At 46.8% G+C, this 24,941-nt stretch overlaps 1 protein-coding gene across 1 annotated transcript in view; it reads right to left on the minus strand.

The window, feature by feature from the left end:
• FNDC1 (fibronectin type III domain containing 1) overlaps window positions 1–24,941 on the minus strand; it is a 1,110,328-nt gene that overhangs the window by 102,363 nt on the left and 983,024 nt on the right. Inside the window, exon 17 of the mRNA XM_069235143.1 lies at window positions 23,764–23,793. Coding sequence (XP_069091244.1) covers window positions 23,764–23,793 — 30 coding nt within the window. The remainder of the gene's footprint in view (window positions 1–23,763; window positions 23,794–24,941) is intronic.

Here is a 24,941-nt window from a genome sequence, read left to right on the forward strand (position 1 = left end):
CCAAGTTAAAAAGGTTGGGAGCTCTTAATAAAGTATTCCTCTGATAAAGGTAGAGGATTCCAGTAACAAATGGACTGTGGATCAATTCTAGATTTTTTTTTATTCAACGTGTATCCATGTAATTCTAAAAAATTCAAATCTGGATGTATCATGAAGCACAATGATTTCTGCATTCAAGGCCACATGCATGTTTCAGCCAAAGACATACTGCCCATGTGGGTCACTCAGCTTTCTTTAGGGCATAAACTCCCTGCCTACCAAACCTTACATTGAAGGACTCTTACTAATGAAGGAGGGGTAAGGCTCTCCTACCTGTTTCTCGCAATTATATATAACCCTATGTGGTTCCTATTCCAACCTCATTGGCTTGGAGGAGATGGGCATTTCCCTGTAGTCACACTTTCATCAATGATACAGTGCCTCCAGTCAGCACCTGTGTTTGTTTATTCTCCTTCACTGTGCTTGATCCAGTAAGACTTCTTTAATGTGAGGGGAATGCTTGAAAGAGAGCATACACCCCATTGCAGTTAAATACAATTGTTTTATTTAGCAGTGGCTATTGCTTTTGCAGTTTTTTAAACAGGAAAGATAAAAGATGTCAGTATTATGTTTTGCAAAATAACTCAATTTATTGCCAGCAGAACAGAAGGCTGGAATGATGTGCTGATCATGAAGAAATTCTAACCTGGTACTTGCCAGTTAAGCGTAGATCTTGGCAGCTAGTGCTGAGGTCACTATAAAATAGCATTGCGCTTTCTGCTGGATACACAAGAAACACAGATAAAATGTTTTAAAATCTAAATTAGCAGATAGTACAAAATTGTACTGCTTCCATCCAGTCCTTTAGCCAGAGCTTGACTGAACCTTGCAAAAAAGCTAGTAGAGCTGGGACGCAGCCTTATGTATGATTTTATGTATGTATGTGTATTTGTAAAGTACATTCTAGCCGTAGCATCAAAGTGCTGGGCAACAGTATGTAGAGTGACAGAGAACATGACAAGGGGGAGAAAAAGAAGAGCTACTGAGGAAAGAGCCAGGTTTTTAACTGCTTCCTGAAGGCTAAAAAGTTATGTTCTTCACTAATCGTCAGAGGGAGCCTGTTCCAATGTTTGACGGCGGCCACTACAAATGCTTTGTCGCCCCATCTGACCTTGCGAGTGCGAGGGACATGATTCAGGTGAGATCCTGTTGATGTTGTCATCAACTAGTCTACAAATTGTGTATGATGTAGTAATGAGGGTGGATTCAGTGCCATGGGCTTTCCTGAAGCCATGCTGAGAGGGATCCAGGCTGCCAGAGTCTTGGAGAAAATTAGCAAATTCTGCATAAATATGTTTTTCAAAGATTTTAGTCTGTAAAGGCAGCAAGGCAATGGGCTGAAGATTCTTAAGATCATTCGCCGCTCCATCTGGTTTCTTTTTAAGAGGAACCACTGTTGCTTCCTTCCATTAGGGAGGAAAAGCTTCAGTATTCAGAATTTCCAGGAGTACCAGAACAAAGGCTGGGGATACTAGCTCAGGAGAAAGCTGCAATATGTGGTGAGGGCAGGGATCCCCTGGGAAGCCTAACTTAATGCTCATCATGGGCTCTTTGATTTCCTCCAGCATACCACTCTAAAAAGTTTTCCAGGGACATTTTTTGCATCTTAAATGTTACGTGAGTAGGACTCAGTTTTACCTTTTTTATTGCATCTTTATAGGCACTAAGCACTGCTCTGAGCTTTCCTTTTCCTTTTGATTAGGGTCTAACTTCCACCTCTGTTCTTGTTGGCAGTATTTTCTCTGCAGGCTCTTGAGATCATTGGTGAACCAGGGGCAGCTAGCTTTTTTGGGGCAAGAATGCGAGGGGTCCTGAGAGGTGCCAGCTGGTCAATTGCTATTTTGACCCCCAAGATCAAACCTGTCGGAAGCTGTCAGAAGGAGTTTCTTTGCTGCTTCCCAGCCTAGAGCCAGTGCCAGTCTTAATTGCTGTTCCTTAAATCTGTTCCAAAGTCTAATAGGCTTTAAGGAGGGCCGGGATACACAGGGGACAGAGATTTTGTCAACCTAAAAGTGAAGAGAGGGTGGTCTGTCCAGTCAAGGACCCATTCTCCAAAATCATGACAGGCAAATATCCCGTACAGCAAATGGCCCACCCGGTGAGTAGCTATTGTGACTTTTAACTTCCAGTCAAAACTTGTCATGAAATGCAGGAACGCATTAATGTGAGAGTCCTGGGTATCATCAAAGCGAATGTTGAAGTCCCCCAGGACGATACACTTAGAAGTCATAGTTATAGGCTCAATTATAGCTGTCCAATGGTGTAGGAAGGTGGAGTAAGGGCCAGGAGGCCGGTAGACAAACAGACCCTCAAAAAGCACATTGTTTTTCTGACGAATCTTAAAGAAGACACCTTCACAGATCTCAGATGTGGCATTAATGTCTTCCCAATGGCAGCAGTAAAAGGACTTAAAAACGATAGCTAAACCACCTCCTCTACCCGTAATTCTATCAAGTCTGAGGAATGAAAAGTCGGGTGGTGAGGCTGCTATAAAATCAGGGCCTGAGTCTTCTTTGGCCCAGGTTTTGGTGATAAAGAGGCAGTCTAAATTTTGGTAGACAATCAGGTCTTCTATTTCGTTCTTACATTTGACCAGGGAGCGCGCGTTAATCAGGACACAGGTCATGAAGTTAGTACTGATGACCTCTACGTTATTACAGCTTTAGAGCACATCCTATAAAGGAGTGTTAGGGGGAGAGGTGCAAGACGGCGTCTCAGGTGTCCAATTACAGTGATCGCAACTCTACCCATCTAAATTATCTGGGGCAACCTGAACCCCATGCTTGCACCCCAGTCTTCCTGCTAAAGTGTGAAAGCCATGAGAAGAGTAAGAAAGATGGGCTAACGATAGCTGAAAAGGGGCAGAGCCTCCGTCCACCTGTCCCGGTTGGGCGCAGACGGGCTTGCGTTAGGCACGCCATCGGCACTCCTGCTGCCTGCGTGCGTGCGTGCATGCGTCCGCTGGGCAGCCACGTTGCACCCGGAATAAATGGTGCGGCCTCACTCATCACGTGACCACAGGTCAGCAGCGAGCCTACTGACCTGTATTCCCCCCAAGATGTTTGCTGCCCAAGAACGAGAGGGGAGGGCTCTGACAGGCCCAATCCTCTATCAAAAATAAACTGAGTGGCAGCAGAGATCGGCCTGCGAATGGAGCCCAATACAAATAGCAAGTCTTCTCCCAAAAAAGTAAGCGAGCAAAGAACTCGCAAAACACCCCAATACAAATAGCAAGTCTTCTCCCAAAAAAGTAAGCGAGCAAGGAACTCGCAAAATAGCCCAAGAGGAAAGCGGTAGGCAAATGTGGAGCCAAAGATAAAAACAGGTAAAAAAGGCTCACAATAAAAAGTCAAAATGTCAATGCAATAAAAGTAAATAGTAAGTAAATTGGTTTTAAAATAATGGCAGTTCAGGGCACACATAAGTTATTGCCGCTGCGCGGCCCCGTCACACCTGGAATAAATGGTGCGGGCTCACTCATTACATGACCACAGGTCAGCAGCTAGAATTCTGACCTGTATTTCCCCTAGATGGCTGCTGCCCAAAAACAAGAGAGGAGGGCTCAGACAGGCCCAATCTCCTATCAAAAATAAACTGAGCGGCAGCAGAGATTGGCGAGTGGAGGACGCCCGATACAAATAGCAGGTCTTGTCCCAAAAAAGTAAGTGAGCAAAGAACTCGCATAATAGCCCAAGAGGAAAGCGGGAGGCAAATGTGGAGCCAAAGATAAAAACAGGTAAAAAGGGTTCACAATAAAAAGTCAAAATTACAATACAATAAAAGTAAATAGTGAGTAAATTGGTTTAAAAATAATGGTAGTTTAAGACACTCACAAGTAAGTGCCGCCAAATGTCCTGCAAGCACATCTGATTAGCCGCGCTGCAGCCATACTGGTATTTTAAGGATACTTGCAAGTAAACCCTCCTATTTCATTAAGAGGCCAACAAGCCTCTACCAGGAATATGTAATTTCTAGTGACTGAGAGCCGAATCACAACAGCATTGGAATGCTTAGAAAACTGTAAGTGTTTGAAAGATAAACAAACAACCTGGACATTTACATTTTATTTCGTGGTTGCCTCTGTAACATTAACCCTTTAAATGCGGGCGTCGGCCACTGGCCGACACCCACACTACCTCCCTGGTGCGGGTCACGACCAGTAGCCGACACCAGGGAGGGGGTTAATAAATCCTCGGGTGCGTCGGACCCGTGGATTTTTATTTTTGTATTTTGTTCCTTGGGAGACACGGAAGCTCTTCCATGTCTCCATCCACCCCCCATCCCGCCCCTTTGTGACGTCAGCGCGCCGCTGCTCCAATGGGGAAAATGGCCACAAACGGCCCTCCCCACATTCGGGAAGGCCTCGTAAGAAAGGGGAGAGTTACGAGGCTTTCTGAAACTGTTTCCTGGCCCCCGATCGCAGCACAGCTGCGATCGGGGGCCAGGAAACACCACTAGACACCAGGGATTTCACTTGGGGGGTGTCGGCCCCCTCGGAAAACGGGCTGCCCCCCCCCCCCCCCCGGCATTTTTTTTTTTTTTTAAAGGTAGGTGCCCCTTGGGAGGGGCGCTACCAGGGGCTAATTTTTTTTTTTTCTTTAAATGGACAGGGGGTCGCCCGTGGGCAGGGTGACCCCCTGTGGGGGCAATATTTATATTTATATATATATATAGATTTGCCACCAGTTGTCTTGCAGTTGCAGCTTGCGTCTTCAAAGCAATGCACATACTTCAACTGACACTTTTCAACTGTAGCTTTTAGGCAGCAATAAAAAAGTCAAGTAAGTATTGTGATTATGTTTCTGCTACAAAAGGGTCAGACTTGTCTATTGGCAGTTTTAGTGCCATAAAGAAGCGCAGAAGGTTTATATGCCTACTGCAAAGAGCAAATCTGTATTGTATGTAAATAGCTGAGTACATTAGTAAAGTCAGCCATTACCTGAGCTATAATACAAATGAAATGTATGTGCGGGGTGGAGGGCGGCTATGGAGAGATGAAGGACACTTTTGCTGGGTGGTAATGAGGGAATCCGAGGAGCAGGGAGTGGGAGCACCAATAATGATTGTTGGACTGGGCGCAGGAGGTACTAAAGACTGTGACGAATGGTATGTGACAAGGTGTTTTTTAGTGTCTTGAAAGAACGTGCTGATTGAGGGAAGAAGCGCAGGTAAGGTGGCCTCTACTGTTGCACGTATCTCACACACACCATCAATTTTGTGACTGTCTACGTAGGCTAGTGTTTTAGAGCAACAGTTTAGCCAATAGCAGAGATGGCATCTTGATGGATGACTGCTGCCGTCACTCGGGTTATAGAGGACAGCTCTGACATAGGATCAGAGACTGAGACATCAGATACTGAGACAGCATCTGAGGGATAGGACAATGGCGCAGACTCTGGGAGTGATTTTTCAGCCGGAGGAGTCCCATTCGATAACTCCTCTTCCAGTAAATTATGAGGGAGGTGATGAGGACAGTCCTGCTGTCCCTTCGCAAGCAGTCTGTGCAACTGGGTAATAGTGGGTTAGCCCAACCCAGAGAGCAGGTGAATGCGGCGGCAAGCAGAGAGAGATAGTGTTCTCTTGGGAGCTCCCCAATTTAGTTCAGCCCCAAATTCCACCGCCCAAATCGTATTGTGGAGACATCAAAATTATCTATCGCAAAACAAACTGGTTTTGTAAGGCAGGCACCTGTGTTTTTGGTCCTGGGTTCGGCGGCCATATAGAGAAACACAGTAAACCCAAACATTTCTGGAAACTAGACATTTGGGGGAGTCCACAGAGGTGTGACTTGTGTGGATTCCCCAAAGTTTTCTTACCCAGAATACCCTGCAAAGCTGAAATGTTGAATAAAAACTCTATTTTTCTCGCATTTCTGTCACACAAACTACAAGAATATGCTGGGGTCCACAAAATTCCTACCCCCCAGTGATTCCTCACCTGTCCTGATAAAAACACTACCCCACTTGAGTGCCTACACCTAGTGCCTGCGTCAGGAATGGATCACCCCAGGGTCAACAGCTGCCTCATGTAAGGATCATCATTGACTGTTGTGGGATCAATTCCTGTCGCGGACACCAGGCCTACCCACACAAGTGAGGTACCATTTTTATCGAGAGACTTGGGGGAATGCTGGGTGGAAGGAAATTTGTGGCTCCTCTTAGATTCCAGAACTTTCTGTCACCGAAATGTGAGGAAAACTTGTTTTTTTAGCCACATTTTGAGGTTTGCAAAGGATTCTGGGTAACAGAACACGGTCAGAGCCCCATAAGTCACCCCATCTTGGATTCCCCTGGGTCTCTAGTTTTCAAAAATGCACAGGTTTGGTAGGTTTCCCTAGGTGCCTGCTGAGCTAGAGGCCAAAATCTACAGGTAGGCACTTTGCAAAAAACATCTCTGTTTTCTGTCAAAAAATGGGATGTGTCCACGTTGTGTTTTGGGGCATTTCCTGGTCCGGGCGCTAGACCTACCCAGACAAGTGAGGTATCATTTTTATCGGGAGACTTGGGGGAACGCTGGGTGGAAGGAAATTTGTGGCTCCTCTCAGATTCCAGAACTTTCTGTCACTGAAATGTGAGAAAAACATGTTTTTTTAGCCACATTTTGAGGTTTGCAAAGGATTCTGGGTAACAGAACCTGGTCAGAGCCCCACAAGTCACCCCCATCTCGGATTCCCCTAGGTCTCTAGTTTTAAAAAATGCACAGGTTTGGTAGGTTTCTCTAGGTGCCGGCTGAGCCAGAGGCCAAAATCTACAGGTAGGCACTTTACAAAAAACTGCTCTGTTTTCTGTCAATAAATGGGATGTGTCCACGTTGTGTTTTGGGGCATTTCCTGTCGCGGGCGCTAGGCCTACCCACACAAGTGAGGTATAATTTTTATCGGGAGACTTGGGGAAACGCTGGATGGAAGCAAATTTGTGGCTCCTCTCAGATTCCAGAACTTTCTGTCACCGAAATTTGAGGAAAACGTTTTTTTAGCCACATTTTGAGGTTTGCAAAGGATTCTGGGTAACAGAACCTGGTCAGAGCCCCACAAGTCACCCCATCTTGGATTCCTCTAGGTCTCTAGTTTAAAAAAATGCACAGGTTTGGTAGGTTTCCCTAGGTGCCGGCTGAGCTAGTGGCCAAAATCTACAGGTAGGCACTTTGCAAAAAATGGGATGTGTCCACGTTGTGTTTTGGGGCATTTCCTGTTGCGGGTGCTAGGCCTACCCACACAAGTGAGGTATCATTTTTATTGGGAGACTTGGGAGAACATAGAATAGCAAAACAAGTGTTATTGCCCCTTATCTTTCTCTACATTTTTTCCTTCCAAATATAAGAGAGTGTGTGAAAAAGACGTCTATTTGAGAAATGCCCTGCAATTCACATGCTAGTATGGGCACCCCCGAAATTCAGAGATGTGCAAATAACCACTGCTCCTCAAAACCTTATCTTGAGCCCATTTTGGAAATGCAAAGGTTTTTCTTGATACCTATTTTTCACTCTTCATATTTCAGCAAATGAATTGCTGTATGCCCAGTATAGAATGAAAACCAACTGCAGGGTGCAGCTCATTTATTGGCTCTGGGTACCTAGGGTTCTTGATGAACCTACAAGCCCTATATATCCCCGCAACCAGAAGAGTCCAGGAGACGTAACGGTATATTGCTTTAAAAAATTGGACATTGCAGGAAAAAGTTACAGAGTAAAACATAAAGAAAAATTGCTGTTGTTTTCAGCTCAATTTCAATATTTTTTTATTTCAGCTGTTATTTTCTGTAGGAAAACCTTGTACGATCTACACAAATGATCCTTTGCTGAATTCAGAATTTTGTCTACTTTTCAGAAATGTTTAGCTGTCCGGGATCCAGCATTGGTTTCACACCCATTCCTGTCACTAACTGGAAGGAGGCTGAAAGCACCAAAAATAGTAAAAATTAGGTATGCCCCAGTAAAATACCAAATTTGTGTTGAAAAATGTAGTTTTCTGATTCAAGTCTGCCTGTTCCTGAAAGGTGGGAAGATGGTGATTTTAGCACCAGAAACCCTTTATTGATGCCATTTTCAGGGAAAAAAACACAAGCCTACTTCGCCAGCCCTTTTTTCACATTTTTTGGAAAAAAACGAAATTTTCACTGTATTTTGGCTAATTTCTTGGTCTCCTCCAGGGGAAACCACAAACTCTGGGTACCATTAGAATCCCTAGGATGTTTGAAAAAATGGACGCAAATTTGGCGTGGATAGCTTATGTGGACAAAAAGTTATGAATACCTAAGCGCTAACTACCCCAAATAGCCAAAAAAGGGCTCAGCACTGGGGGGGAAACTGCCCAGCAGCTAAGAGGTTAAGAGAGGTGCTCCATTGAAGCTAACTAATACTGAGAGTTAAAATGTGTACAAGCAGAACAACCAAGCTACTAAAATGATGAAACAAGCCAAAAGGTCTGAGGTTAGCCTCCAGCCTTTTGGCAATTTTTGTTTTGTTTTTTTAATGGTTTTTGCAATACTTTATTGTTGAGGAAGCTGCAGGGCTCTCATTAGTGAAAAAAAAACTGTCGGAAGGCAAAAATGTTTTGCTCTAAAAAAAACACACAGTTCCATAGTACATTGGCACTGAAGGGAATTACTTTGTGTTTGGATGTGCCCCTTGTAGAAGGGCAGGGCAACACCCTGTAACTCATAGTGAAGTCAGCCAATGGCTGGAGTGGGCTGACAAATTGCCCCTTGACAAATGTGAATGACACAACCACAGATCAATGGATGAAGTATGGCTTAAAACCCATAGAAGTTACTATGTTATATCCACAATTTTATAAAAATGTAGTAAAAACAAAGGGTCGCAAAGAAACAAGAAAAGCAAGAAGGCAAGAAAGAAAGAGAGGCTAGAAGGAAAGAATGAAGACAAGAAAAAGGCAAGAGAGAATACAAAAAGCAAGAAGGAATGAAAGAGAGAAGGAAAAAAGAAAGCGAAAAGGAAAGAAAGAAAGAATGTAAGAAAGAAAGAAATAACTTAGAACAGTTGCAAACAGACACAAACTGTTATGCTGTAAAATAGCAGTAGTCAGCCAAGCAAACAACACACCAAAAGCAATTTACAACACCACTGGGAGGAAACGGGAACTTATAAAGCTGGAATGTGCTGCTTTTAAATTAGGCTCTATACACAATGGCAGCACTAAAGTAATTATGAAGTCAAACAAAAACACTGGCAATAATGGGAACTATCTGGTGTGCAGTGTTCTCCTTGTTATTAAAGAGAAAAATGCACTCACGGAAACTGAAGTTAGCAGTGGCTTAAGTAACCTGACCCATTGTCCCATGTGTATGATGTAGTGGTTCGAAGCAAAATGTGAATGACAAAACAATAGACCAATTTATGAAGAGAGCTGGCAGAAAGACCCCTTACATAAGTATATTGAACGTATAATTTTAGTACAATAAAAAGGTTTTGGCTAACGGCAGACCAAAAAATGTACGGGGCTGTGTGTGGAACCACTGATGTTTATAGACTGTCACTGCTTAAAAACGTTCATAAGGCAATCTCCTTATTTTATTTGTCCCGTCTTTAGTCTTTGAGCTTATGATAATGACTGTATTATATTCTCTCCCCCTTCAAATTTCAGGAGCTTGTTCAGTCTTAAGCCCTCTTTAAGAGTTATTTGCATTCCAGATGCCCCTTGTACATATTGCTAGTAGGCCCATCGGGCCTATCAGGATTATGAGTATTACAGAAACAGTGAATGCCCCCACAGTTTCTTCTGGAGACTCTAGCTACTCAAAGAAAATCCAGACATGAATAAGGACTATCCTAGTGAATTTGATGTGTTAAATCCAGTTCTGTTGTTTCTGACCCCCTAAAGATAAGGTTCCGGCAGCTATTTCTAGGCCAGAATTATCAGAGCCATTAACAGGCCACTCACAATGAGGGCCTCGAGGTCTTACCTGGTGAAGCAAAAACATCTTTGCCCTTGTGTTTCTGTATGTTTACATGTCTAATTATTTTCCTGGAACATTATTTCAGGAAATGGCACACTGAACTTTTATTTTATTGTATGTTATGTATTTCTTGCTAGCCACCAATACACATAAAACAAGATGAGTATACCATGCTTGAAACAATATGCGTGGTAAGATTACAAAGTAGTCTTTGCAAATAGAGAGTAACTGTGTAGCTTCTTGTAATTTCCTGCCATGAGTCCCTCCTGCAGGAACTCCAAATCAAAACCTTGCTGGTGCTCAAGCACAACTAGGCCGGACTCAAAAAATGAAAGGGCAAAGGTCCATAGTGTTCACTGCAAGAAGTCTGCTTTTTATGTGATTTAGGGCCATATGTATCTGTTAGACCTGACAGCCTTAGGGTAGTCACCCCTACCTTTTTGCCTGCCTCCCTCCACTTTTTGGACACTGTTTTTGCTGGTTTTTAGACTCTGCGCACTTTACCACTGCTAACCAGTGCTAAAGTGCATATGCTCTCTCCCTTAAAACATGGTAACCTTGAATCATACCTGATTAGACTATTAATTTACTTATAAGTCCCTAGTAAAGTGCACTTCATGTGCATAGGGCTGGTAAGTTAAATGCTACTAGTGGGCCTGCAGCACTGGTTGTGCCACCCACTTAAGTAGCCCCTTTTTCCTTGTCTCAGGCCTGCCATTGCAAGGCCTGTGTGTGCAGTTTCACTGCCACCTCGACTTGGCATTTAAAATTACTTGCCAAGCCTAGAACTCCCCTTTTTCTACATATAAGTCACCCTTAATGTGTGCCCTAGGTAACCCCTAGAGCAGGGTGCTGTGTGGGTAAAAGACAGGACATGTACCTGTGTAGTTATATGTCCTGGTAGTGTAAAACTCCTAAATTCGTTTTTACACTACTGTGAGGCCTGCTCCCTTCATAGGCTAACATTGGGGCTGCCCTCATACACTGTTGAAGTGGCAGCTGCTGATCTGAAAGGAGCAGGAGTGTCATATTTAGTATGGCCAGAATGGTAATACAAAGTCCTGCTGACTGGTGAAGTCGGATTTAATATTACTATTCTAGAAATGCCACTTTTAGAAAGTGAGCATTTCTTTGCACTTAAATCCTTCTGTGCCTTACAATCCACGTCTGGCTGGGCTTGGTTGACAGCTCCTTGTGCATTCACTCAGACACACCCCAAACACAGGGTACTCAGCCTCACTTGCATACATCTGCATTTTGAATGGGTCTTCCTGGGCTGGGAGGGTGGAGGGCCTGCTCTCACACAAAGGACTGCCACACCCCCTACTGGGACCCTGGCAGACAGGATTGAACTGAAAGGGGACCTGGTGCACTTCTTAGCCACTCTTTGAAGTCTCCCCCACTTCAAAGGCACATTTGGGTATAAAACAGGGCCTCTGCCCTACCTCATCAGACACTTGCTGGAGAAGAAACCTGAACCAGAAACTACATCCTGCCAAGAAGAACTGCCTGGCTGCTCAAAGGACTCACCTGTCTGCTTTCTACAAAGGACTGCTGCCTTGCTGTTGCCCTGCTGCCTTTCTGAACTCTTGTCTGGCTGTGAAAGTGCTCTCCAAGGGCTTGGATAGAGCTTGCCTCCTGTTCCCTGAAGTCTCAGGACCAAAAAGACTTCTCTCTTTTACTTGGACGCTCCGTGCGCCGAAAATTTCGACGCACAGCTTGTTTCGCGGCGAGAAAAACACTGCACTCCGACGCTGATCGACGCGACGCTCTTGGGACGATCGAAGATCCGACGCACGGCCTCGCAAGGACAACGCCGCCCGACCTCTAGAGTAGAAATCGATGCGACGCCTGCCGTGAGATCGGAATTTCAACGCGCAGCCCCGCAGATCGAAGTCTAGAGGAGAAATCGACGCGACGCCTGCCGTGAGATCGTAATTTCGACGCGCAGCCCCGCAGACGACGCGCAGCCGGAGAACAAGCAGGAAAATCCACGCACAGACCCGTGACATCTGGTAATCCCCGCGATCCACAGAAAGAGACTGTCCGCGCGCCGGAAAACGACGCCCGACTTCCCCGCGTGGAAAATAACGACGCAAGTCCGTGTGTGCTGGGGAGAAATCGACGCACACACCCTTTTTCCACGCACCTCTTCTTTTGTGGCCCTCTGAGGAGATTTTCCACCAGAAACCAGGTACTTTGTGCTTAAAAGAGACTTTGTTTATATTCTAAAGACTTAAGACACTTTATATCACTTCCCTGTGATATTTCTACAATTTTCCATTGCAACGTTATTCTTTTTGACCTACAATTATCCTGATAAATATTATATATTTTTCTAAACACTGTGTGGTGTATTTTTGTGGTGCTATATGGTGGTATTGTATGATTTATTGCACAAATACTTTACACATTGTCTTCTAAGTTAAGCCTGACTGCTCGTGCCACGCTACCAGAGGGTGGGCACAAGATAATCTTGGATTGTGTGTGACTTACCCTGACTAGAGTGAGGGCTTTTGCTTGGACAGGGGGTAACCTGACTGCCAACCAAAAAACCCATTTCTAACAGTATCAAGCAGTTTTGCCCAGTCTGTGTCTATGCGAAAATGTGTTTGTACATATGGCCCTTAATGTTTAACTCAAACCGATTGTACCGAATCGGTGAGTTACGTGGTACAGGGATGAACTCTAAGCAATTTACTTTTTACAAAAACAGAATCCGACATTTTTATAGTTGTAAGACTGAACGTAAATGAGAATGTATTTTTAGCGGTGGCATAACAGATATTAGGGACTTTTTATTTCTAAGAGACAAAAATAGTTTTCTAAATAAAAGTAAAAATGTGAGTAAAATCTGCAGCGCATTAAGCTTACCGAGTGAAGGAGATCTAGAGGCAGTAGTCAGCCACAATACTAAAATGACAGTTTTTATTATGTGCAAACCTTTGATCAAAGCGCATATTTAACAAGATCGGATTTACTGCTGACATCCTCCGTGGAGAAAATTACTTGCAGAAAGTTTGACTTATCCACTTCATTCCTCTACTAAGCATCAGAGACACAGCTCATAAAGACTCTGCTATTGAACATATAATTCCCTGTTATTTTTTTGGCTGTCTCATTCCACTTTTATTACATTCCATTTCTCCCCTAACCCCTGGCCCTGATTTGTCAGACAATAGATAGGCGTTTTACTATTAATACGTGGTATTTAGATAGAATGTCTTAGACAGGGGCGCTGAAAAGCTTTTGAAATGAGATACTATACGTTATCTCATTTGTTTCCTGCTCTCTGCTAATGGGATGCCGGGGCATGGTTTGCCCTCGCTGTCAGTCTAGAAGTCTGAATGATGCTAGCAGGGGAGGAACAAGCATAGGGCCTCAAATGCAGGTCCCCAAAGGATGCTGGTCTATTTATCGCTCCCAGTTAAACCTATATCGCTAGAATCGAAATTTAACATGCGTGATAAAAGGAAGCTATTAACAGGTGCGAAAACTATAATACCACCTGTAGCTGCAAGCCCTCTGGAGACTGTTAATTAACGAAGCACTCGTAATTAGAGGCATGGTCCCCCAAAATAAGTGCCGGTGTGCATCACTAGCAACAATCTGCACAACGTACACAGTGCATCCAGATACAGGCTGGATTTACTTCTTCCGTCTCAGAGCTAATTATATATTTCCCATCATGGAACACTTCTGCGTGTGTCACCTGTCACCTTAATGGCTGAAGTCTTCGACTATTCTTGCTCTGTCACACAATGCCATCTCTAATCGCTCCAGTAGACTTCCGCCTTAGCTTCTCAGTTATCACTCAGTTTTCCTGTCCCCTTATCGCTTCATGGGACAGTCATCCCCCACCACACTTGTCACAAACACGTCCTGCTCACCTAGAAACACTCCACCCTGCTTTGTCTCCTTCCTGTTACTCTTCTAAAATGCATGCCTTCTCCTTATTGCACCCCGTCAATGGGACTGTTATAGAGGCGGATGGCAAAAGGAAACTCCTACGATTTTTGGAGGAAATAATTATTCTTCTGTTGGAGGATTAACTAGTAATAGAGACTCCTGTGGTGGATTAACCCCTATCATGTGACCCCTAGGGTGGAAGTAAGTCTGCCAGAAGATTCAGGGCGCTATTACAAGGTGCCTGGGGTGAGGGGGGCTGTGGGAAACTAGGAGTTTCCGGGTGTCTCCCAGCTTTGAATGATCAGATCTGCAAACCCCGTGTCAGATCATTTTAAGGCTGGAGGAACCGGACTTGAACTTCCATGCTGAGGTGTGAAGGCTGTGAGCAGCTGCTGCACCCTACTCCCACCAGCCGGTCTCTCACTTCGGTACGTGAGGAGGAGAAAAGCTCTTCTCTACATACATAAAATATTCACTGCACTCTCACCGTCCCCTCCCGACACTACCACCGAGAGACAAGCCTCCCACGCATTTGCCACTTGCTTAAAGGAGATGGTAAATGTGTGTAGATTGGGCATATTATTTCCCCAGCGGTGTAATAAAAGCCCCCGTGTCGCGGTTGAGATCAGAGCCTCAGCAAAACTGGTAGGTGGTGGTCCTGGGAGGAGGGGGGCCCCATCCATGTACTTTGTAGGAGATCCCCGTCAAGTTTCTCTATGCCAGTGTATTTTACCTAGAACGAGGACAAACACAGAATTCCAGACGGTATTCCGAGCACCGAGCACCGCATGTTATCTCCCATTGGTGAGAGATTAACTTGTAGTCCCCAGATATAGGTACATGGGTACTGTAGTATGGGGCCCAAGGGTGGGTGGTCCAAATGATCTGGTCTGCTCTCACCGGCAGGTGTCTGGTTCACGGGGCTCATGGCAGGTGTTCAGATGATAAGTTTCTACGTTGCCAGACATGCCTTGTCAGCGTCGGTTCTTGTTGCTGACTGTCTCCACTCAGGTGGTGCTGTGCTCCTCCTTCGATGATTAGGCGATGCACCCCATGATGATGATGATGTTTATGTTTTGAATCCTTTTGCAGATCAAACAGGTGGCTGCGGCTTCGTCGGCGGAATGACCACTTGATGGATGTAGTGGCCACGGCGGGTCTTGTGTGGCCTGTGCAGTCGGCGTCAGGGATGCCATCACAGCCAAGCAGCCGGTGACAGGTGACAAGACGGTCGCATTGGGAAGCCTGGGGGACCACCCGCATCGCCTGGGGGACCACCCAGTGACTGTCTTGTACTGATGGGTACCTCCTCATCTGCTCGCACAAGTCCTCAGTTGTGTCACTCTACTCCTTCCACTTGCACACCTGTGATGGAGTTGATCTGTGGTGTGACCGGTCTGTCACACTCCTCTCCTCATTTCTTGTTGGCATCGTGCCACTCTCTCTTCTCCCTGGTGTGGCGTTGTGCCACAGATCGCATGTTGCGGCACATGGACCTTGCGCTGCACCTCTGCTGGTACATCTTCCTCTTTGTCCTCGACATGGTGTCGTGCCACAGGGCTCATGCTGCTTCACACGGACCTATCACTGCACCTTCGCTGGTGCATCTTCCTCTTCGTCCTCGATGTGGCGTTGAGCCACAGGTCGCATGCTGCGTCACATGGACCTATCACTGCACCTCCTCTGGTGCATCTTGCTCGGTTGCAGCCTCTCACAGGCCTGCGGGTAGGACATGATCTGCTCTTCAGGCAGACCTCACCCAGTCTGGTCCGTTCCCGGATCCTCTTGGTGGACCTCTCTGTGGCAGGAGGGTCCCCGCTCTCTTCCTCCTTCTATTCACTCGAGGGCGCCACTCTTGCGCCTCGAGGCTGCGCTGTTGCGGCGCTCACTCCTGCCATCTGCTCTGGCAGGGTCGGTCAGTTCAGATGACCTGCTCACTGATGGGCCAACAGTGGCCATCTTCCATCGCTGTGCGGCCAGCTGACATGGCCTCTTGTCCCGTGCGTTACGTCACACTCTCGGGTACTCTCTCCATCTTCACGGACTTTTACCCATGTCGTCACATTCTCTGGCGCAGCTCTCTGTGCACGCTGCGCACGTGACATAGTCTCATTTTTTTCTTTCTCTGGGCGTCCTGTGGTAACGCCTGGCATGTCCCTTTCTTGTCTTGCGGTGATGTCCATCACTTCTGGGGCATGTGGCGTTCTTTCGCCGGCTCTCACGTGGCACTTACGTCCATTCCCCACTGTTGCAGCTTGGCTGGGACAGCTGCAGTCTTCTCCTTCCCTTTTGCAGCGTCGCCCGCGTCGCTTCCTTCTTCCTCGCCGTTTCCGTCTTCTGTGCCGTTTCTGTCCACGGGCGCACTCTTGGTCTGGAGCAGTCACTTTCTGAAGGTGCTGCTGTAAACTTGCCTTCATCCAAGCTTTTTTTCTTTTAAAACAGAAATAGGGTGCAGTACCAACTTCAGCTACTGGATGCCAGTAGTGCACTTCTTTTCTAGGTTGAAGACAGCCTTTCCTGTTACAGGGCCTCGTTGTCTGAAACATATGCAGCCGGGAGGACTTCTCATGCTGGTGGGGGCTGCAGGTAAGTGCCATTATATTTATCATTTTTCTCCTCCCTTTTCTCTTCTCTTTTTTTTTTCCTTTCTCTCCATTTAAAAAAAAAAAGAAAAAAAATGCACAGCCTCGTTTGAAGGGGCATGCAGAAGGCAAGAATTTCCATGAGAGGGGTGGGGGCTCCGGGCACAGTTTTTATTTTTCTAGGTGCCTGTCAGCACCTCAAAGCTTCACTGCACATGTTTTTATGGGGCCCTGGGCAATTTGCTTGTGCTTGGTGCGTGTCTGCACCTTGTATTTCAAACTGCTTTCGGTGCGTGTCTGCACCTTGTATTTCAACTGCTTTCGGTGCGTGTTTGCACCTTGTATTTCAAACTGCTTTCGGTGCGTGTCTGCACCTTGTATTTCAACTGCTTTCGGTGCATGTCTGCACCTTGTATTTCAACTGCTTTCGGTGCGTGTCTGCACCTTGTATTTCAAACAGCTTTCGGTGCGTGTCTGCACCTTGTACTTCTCTCGTGTTTTCCCTGTTTTCTTTTTTTCATAAAGGAGGGGCTGCCCTTGGCAATTATCTTCTGGTTGGTGCGTGTCTGCACCATGGTCTTTCACTGTTTTCTGCACCGAAGCATTTCTCATTACTTTCGGTGCGTCTCTGCACCACTTTACTTGATCGCCACGATGGAGGGGCCCGCGGGAAGCAGAGCAACGCTCTAGTCTTCCCGCGGGACTTTTCGGGAAGGAAGTGACGGCGAAGAGGACAGGGATTGGGGAGAAAGGTAAGTGGGGGTGGGTTTAAGGGGAGGGAATAAAAGGGGTTGGGGGTGGAGGGACCGGCCTCTTTCCGCGTTCCCATCGCGCGGTTTTAGTTTGGAGTGGCCGGTCCCTGGGGTCTTTGTATCGGCGGGACCCCCTTTCTTTTCTGGGTTGCAGGTAGGGTGGCAGGTAAAGGGGAAGGGGTATACGGGTACCCCCCCCCTGTTTTCCTTTATGCAGTAGGTCGGGGGCGCGTTTTCAGCCCGCGCCCCCCCTCCTCCTTTCCTCATGTCTACGGGAGGCGGCCAGCCCCCCCCCAAAAAAAAAAAAAAGTTTCGGCACAAGGTGGCTGTTACACAAGGCACAACCAACGCCCTAGCGGGATCCCCCCCCCCGTGCCAGGCTCTACGCAGGACCCGGGGAGGCACCAAGTTAGGCAGGGCCCATGCAGCTCTCTCAACGCACCTTTGGGCCCGCAGCAGGGGGGTACAGGCAGGCAAGGCCGGGTATGAACTCCGCCTCGGCGCCGCGGCAAACAGCCGCGTCGTAGAGGTGGCACAAGCGGCGCTTCGCATTTGGTATGGGGCCTGAGCGGAAGGGGACAAGAAGTCGGGGAGGATAGTGGTTTAGGCAGCGTGATGGGAGCCAGTGGCGCATACGGCCATGCGGCTTGCGGAAGGTTAATGCCAACGTAAGAGGTTGGCAGAAAGGAAGCCATACCAACGGGGCGCAAGACGGCCCCAGCGCGTTGGTCAGAAGCGCTAGAGGGGCCTCCGGCGGCCTTCTCTACTCCGCAGGATCGGGGACAACACAGAGATGGCGGACGCCATGTGGGTCACGATGACATGTCTAATAGCTACATGATGAGGAGTGGGAGTGGTAAAAAACGGATGGATGTGTGCGTAGAGGGTGTGCTGGAACTTGACTGGGAAGAGGATCTGGAAGAATGGGAAGAGGGGGAGATCAAGGAAACGGAGGGCATGGCACAAGGGGGAGGGGAAAGGGACGCATGAGCGGCGCAACCCCTCTCTCTGTTTTTCCGTTTTTGCAGGAGCGGGACAACACTAGTGGCCAACAGGAAAGAAAGCAAGAACAAGCATGGGGCCGAGGGGCCCGGAAGGTTTTTGCGGCCGGTGGCTACGAATGGCAGAGGTAACGGGCAAAGGTGGTCGGTTTGGGGGGGACAGTGCAAAAGGGGACAACACTCCAATTACAAGTCCATTGGGGTAAGGGAAGTTTCGATATTTGACACACTAACAGGAAAAGATAAGCAGCGTGGGGAAAATGGCACAGAGCTGCAAGCCAGAGGTACAACTGAAGGCGGGGACAAGGCTGCAGGAGAGAATTCAGGCAAAGATGAGTAGGAAGGGGGAGAACATATAAAAGGCTACCCTATATGGGTCTGGCTATGCCATTGGCTCACACATAGCGGATGAAGCAAAGGACAGAATATGGAAACACGAGTACGTAGACGTTTTAAACTGTTACATAGGGACAAGCAAGCCAAAGAAAGGTCATAAGGAAGAGGAGTGGGAGTTGGCCTGTAGGCCGAGGGTGCCAAGTAATATGGGCAATGGGACATCAGCGTTTTTAATCTTTGCAAGCATTTATGGCGAGAGATACCTTGACAGGGCTATAGCACTATTTAAATACAGGGGCATCATTAGGGAGGTGCAGATGCATTTTGGGGGTTTAGCCTGGCTGATTTTGGACGAGGAGTTCAGAGCTTGAGTGAGCATTAGTACAGATAAGCCATGGGGGGCCATAGACCCAGAATTAGGGATGCAGTGGATGAATTCATCACAATCTGCAGCAGCAACACATACGGCCAGTGGGTTACCAGTAGTATATAAGACGTTTTCAGGCACGTCCCGCCCCAAGGGGGGCGGGTGTGGGACATAAGAACAACACCTAACACGATAGGAGCGTGCTGGAACTTCAACAGGGGTTTCTGCTCCAGACATCTTTGCAGAGGTTACCATGACTGCTTCAAGAGCGGGGGCCGTCACCTAGGCACACAATGTTTTTCACTTTTCAGTCCCTCTGAACAAGGGAGGGCTGCTAAAGGCAGAGGGACACTGGGCGCCACGGCCTCAAAGGGGCCTACGCCAGTCGGGTTAGACTTTATTTTCCCATGGCTGAGTATATGCACGGTATAGGGCAGCTGTTTTAGGTTAACAGAAGGTTTACAAGAAGGTTGCAGGGTCAGCTACCAAGGCCCACGAGTGAGACGTTGGGCGGACAATTGCGGTCTGCAAAGGAAACACCACAGGTGGTAAAGGAAAAATTTGGACAAGGAACGGGCATTGGGCAGAATTGTGGGCCCATTTTATGAATGGCCAAGGCAGAATTGGAGGATATCTACATGGGGAGTCGTGCCGAAGAAGGCCCGGGTGATTTCAGGTTGAAACGTCACCTCTCATGGCTGGAGGGCACATATGTTAACGATTTCATGGCAGCGGAAGACACCAAGGTGGTGTATGTATATGTGGAGGATGCTATAAAATTGGTCAGGGCATGTGGCCATGGGGCAGAACTGGCAAAACGCGATATACAATCAGCGTGCAGGCTATTGCCGATACATCCAAGGGATTTTTGATTTGGTGGAGATGCAGTTTGGAGGAGCGAGCCATGCGGACAGGGTCCTGCCCATGGGTTTTTTGTGCGATTTCATGTGACTGGTTCGAAGCCTTAACACCTTCATGCGGTGGGTTTTTTGTTAAGAGCAGTGGGCATTTAGGTGGTGACCCACTATTTTTGAATGACGCCCCCTTTTTTGTAGGAAGTAAAGATGCAGGGGAATGCCGGACGGCTATATAAAAAAAAAAAAAAAAAAAAAAAAAAAAAAAACTCAGGACATGGCACAGCAGATGGGAGTTGTGGAGCACTCGGAAAGACCGAAGGACCCTCATCGTTTATCACCTTGCTGGGTATTTGAGTTAGACTCCAGTACAATGACGGCCAGATTACCGGCACAGGAAGTAACGGAGATGCTGGTTTTTCTCGGCCACGGTGCGGGAGGCATGAAAAATAGATTGGAGAACAGCCCAGAAGCTGTCGGGGCACTTTAACTTTGCTTGTAGGGCAGTTAGGGGGAGAGGACGTTTTTGCAGGCGGCTAGGTTGTTCGTTTGGGTGCAGCTTTTGACACACCACAGAATAGGAGGGTCAGTTGGACTCAGAGGAGAGGTTAAAGTTGGGAAACAGTTCTGGACCAATGCAACGGTATCCACGTGTTTCTCTGAGGAAGAGACAGTATGGCTGGTGCGCATGTTTTTGGGGTTTTTTCTGGGAGGATAGATGGTGCGCAGAGGCGTGGCCCAAGACAGCGGACCCGGCAGACATTTGGGTATGGGGGGAATGATGATCACGGGATGGGTGGAGATGTCCTTAGCGGAATCCACTCAGCAATGTTTTCGTTTGCCATGGTTGGTTTTTTCAGCTTTGGAGCGGCTACAGGAAATTTTTGGGGACAGAGTGAATAACAGCTAGAGCATCAGGCGTTGCATTTTGGGCTGTGCATGATTCGAAGAGGTTTATCAGCGGCCAAGATCAGGGGTAAACTGGCGGGTGTATCTTTGTATGGGAAATTGTTTTGATCACGACCAGGCAAGAAATGAACGTTGAGAAGAATGTGGAATGTTTTGGGGCAGAATCAGAGCGGTAGAGGGTAGAACGGCCAGGAAACCCGTTGATTTTGATTTGTCACTAAAGTGGTTTACGCGTACGGCCGGGAAGTTGCGCAGACGAATGCGAACTAGCACTTTTCCGCGCATGCATGGGTGGAGTTTTTTTGGAGCTTTTGGAGTGTCAGATTGGTTTGGGGGGGGCAGCAGCTGGGATGCGATACAAGGAGGTGGTGTGCACGGCGATCGATTGGGGGGTCATGACTTAGACGGTCGGAAACCAATCAGCTAGGCAAAAGGAAGTGGGTACAGTTAGAGGAAGGGGGCAATGTATTGACTTGCCCAGTCACAGAATGGAGCAAGTTTCAATCCTCACGGATGTCAAACAAGGAAGCAGGGGTTTGTTGTACACAGATCAGGGTCCAAGCTTAATAGATTTCAGCTTTTACGAGGTTTAAGGATGGTGTTTGGGACGTGTGGGTCGCCGGGCCATTGGGTTTTTTGGTACGCATCCGTTTAGGATTGGGGTAGCTACGGCTGCGGCGCATTTTCGGGTTGGGACTGGGCTAAGATCAGGGCGATAGGCCACGGGCGATCTAAGTTTTGCGAACGTTACGTTAGACGCTGAAAGGTGGGGAGAAACAGCTGTAAGGGGTTTTTTTTTGGTAAAAGGGGGAGAGGTTTGTTATAATAAAAAAAAAATAAAAAAAAAAATGTTACAGTTGTTTTTCCATTGCAGGAGACGAGTTTGGTCCAGCGCAGGGCAAGATGGTTACATGGCTGGTCGGCCATTAAATTGTCCACGGGGCGGCGAAGTCCGCGGAGGAACAGATATTTGGTCGGGCCTGGGGACTATCCAGCAGACGGCACGAGGTGCTACGGTGGGAAAAGAGCAGAATGCGGTGGGGAAACTGCTTCTTTCATCACTGCTAACTTACTGAGCGGGGGATGTGCAGATTTGTTAATCATACATTTGGGAGAGAATGATCTTGTGAAACGGTCAGGTCTCATGCTACTGCAATACATGCAGAGGGTTTTTGGAGTTTAAAAAAAAAAAAAAAAAAAACGCATAGTACATGCTTGGGGTGGACAAATTTGGTTCCACGTAGAGTGTGGAGAGGGGCAGTGAAGCATGGAGCCATGAAGCGGGCTCGAAGGAAACTTAACAGAGCCATGAGGGCTTTTTGCGGGGCGCAAGGGAGCAAAATATTGAAATATGGGAACATTACAGAGCAGGAGGTTGCACTTTTCAGGGACCATGGTGTTCACCTGTCCACAGTGGGAAATGCATACTATTTGACAGATCTGAGACTGTGTTTTTGAAGAGTTGTGGGGAGAGAAATTGTGAATTGCAAACGAGAAATGAGAAGTACTGGTCGCAGTAGCGTGGCCTTAAGGGGGGTGGGGCAGCAAAACGCCAAATGGGTTTCTGCTGGTTGGCAGTAGATGGGGGAGGGTGGTGAGTCAGATGCGGGCTTGGCCACCCTTCCAGGGAATAAACAAGCAGGTGAAGGCTCTGAGTGGGGGTACGCGCGAACCAAATGGGGCATGAAAGGAAAAGGGGAGCGCGTAGGGGAATGGAAACGAGATAAGGGTTTGAAGGGGAAGGATGAGCCAGGAGATGTTAATGGGAGGGCTTTATTAAAGTTACGGTTATGTTTAAAAGTTAATGGTTATGTAAATTATGCAATCCTGTCCTAATAAATGACCTTTTACACTTAATCAGCTGTCACTGAATTATTTCCCGATGGAGGGGCCCGCGGGAAGCAGAGCAACGCTCTAGTCTTCCCACAGGACTTTTCGGGAAGGAAGTGACGGCGAAGAGGACAGGGATTGGGGAGAAAGGTAAGTGGGGGTGGGTTTAAGGGGAGGGAATAAAAGGGGTTGGGGGTGGAGGGACCGGCCTCTTTCCGCGTTCCCATCGCGCGGTTTTAGTTTGGCCTCCCACCCACCCGGCAATTAGAAGGGCGACTGGAAGGACGGAAGTTTAGGGTCAATTAGCTAAGGGGGAGGTTAATTGTCAGTTAGGGCAGGTTGCAAGGGCGAGCGTGCAGTAGATGGGGGAGGGTGGTGAGTCAGATGCGGGCTTGGCCACCCTTCCAGGGAATAAACAAGCAGGTGAAGGCTCTGAGTGGGGGTACGCGCGAACCAAATGGGGCATGAAAGGAAAAGGGGAGCGCGTAGGGGAATGGAAACGAGATAAGGGTTTGAAGGGGAAGGATGAGCCAGGAGATGTTAATGGGAGGGCTTTATTAAAGTTACGGTTATGTTTAAAAGTTAATGGTTATGTAAATTATGCAATCCTGTCCTAATAAATGACCTTTTACACTTAATCAGCTGTCACTGAATTATTTCCCGAGAGTTGGTGGGGGCGGCTCTGGGCATTATCTTTCTTTTGTGGTGCATACCAGCACTGTCATGGATCTCTCGTTGCGACTGCAGCAGCCGTCCTTTGTGCTGCGGCCGTTTTGCCGGCATTTTTGGGGTGGGGGCGGCCCTGGGCATATTTTCTTCGGTGCGCGAGAGCACCATTATTATCTCTCTCTCTCTCTGGTATCTCTCTCTCTATCTACATCTAAGGAATTTATATTGTGGCCCTCAGAGGTCTCTGCCAGGGGATACTTCACCACAGTTCTCCAAATGAGGATTTACCATGTTCTATACCTAAATCGTTCAATACACGAACTTAGAGAATTTTACTGTGGGAAATAACCCTTACATAACCTAAAGCAGACCACAGCATGCATGTTAAATGGTCACTCATTATCAAATCAAATATCTTTCTGAAACAGAATGTGGGAAAACAGTATTGCAACATCTCAAATACCCAAGTCTCATGCTAACTTGTAGAAGCAAGGATGTAACATTCATGTAACGCTCCAGTTTAGTAAGTTAGCATTTTTTAGTGTACACTCCAAAACACGTACTAACAAAAATATTACAACTGTACAAAAAAGGATCTTACCAGGTGGCCTGACAATAAGCAGCGGATTATCTGTTTAAAAAAAAAGAAAAAGAACTCATTACACATTTTGCCCTGCAAATTGATCTGTGAGAAGTTAACAAGGAAAAAAGTGAACTAAATAATACCAAATAAAACTGACTTCGAATACATTCTCTGAGGAAACATTAGCAGCACAACTATAATCTAGAATGAAGAAATACTTGATTAAAAACCAAAACAGCCATGGAACCCACATACAGAATATCAAAGTATTAAAAAATATAAAATACAAGGGATCAACTTTTTATCTTTGGATAATGTGCAAAAGAATTAAAAGTAACTGTCAAAAGTCTTTAAAGAGAAAGAACACTGCGTGCAGGGACGGCTTTAGTGCTGGTGGCGCCAGGTGCAGCAATCTTTTTTGGCACCCACCATCCCATGACCACCTCCTCAGGGTCCCTCACCCTGCAAAAGTGCCCCTCATCTCTCCATAGCCCCTCTCACATACATTTTACTAGTTTTAAAGTGCTTGTAAAGGATGGCTTTACTAATCCACTCTGCTATCCACATGAAATATAGTATTGTTCTTCACAGCAGGCATAATAACCCTCTGCACTACTTTATGGGGAGTCAAAACTGCCACTGGATAAAATGACGAGCTCTCACTCTAGCAGGAACATTAATCACTAGCATTATCTTGACACTTTAATTGCTTACTGAAGGCTGGATGCACAAGGAACTTTTCAGCAGGTGCTTTTAAATTGCAAGTTTCATAAGTTATTGTTAAACACAGCGACCCCTGAGGTCAGTGCCCCCCATCCAGGTCAGCACCTGGTGTGGTTGCACATGTCGCACCGCACTAAAGCCGGCCCTGACTATGTGCATCCGATTTTTCCTTCTTCAGAGCTCCAGATCCAACTTAACCTCTCATTTCTCAAGTACTCCCTCAACATAAGTATCTTTTCAGCAACATCTTAAATTCTGCAGTCATTTTAGGCAGGTAGCTGGATGTCTGGGTCCTTCACAATTTTTGTAGTCTCTTGCCAAACTTATCTCGAAGCACCTTGGTGCTATGAAAAATACTTTCCTACTCTGCAATACGCATACCACTGAAGAAGCAAGTGTGTCCAATTGTTTTCTCCTCCTGTTCATACATGCTTAAGCCCACAAATTATGCAAGAATTTTTAGCACTCCTGGC

The sequence above is a fragment of the Pleurodeles waltl genome, chromosome 5, assembly GCF_031143425.1.
Source record: "Pleurodeles waltl isolate 20211129_DDA chromosome 5, aPleWal1.hap1.20221129, whole genome shotgun sequence".
NCBI lineage: Eukaryota > Metazoa > Chordata > Amphibia > Caudata > Salamandridae > Pleurodeles > Pleurodeles waltl.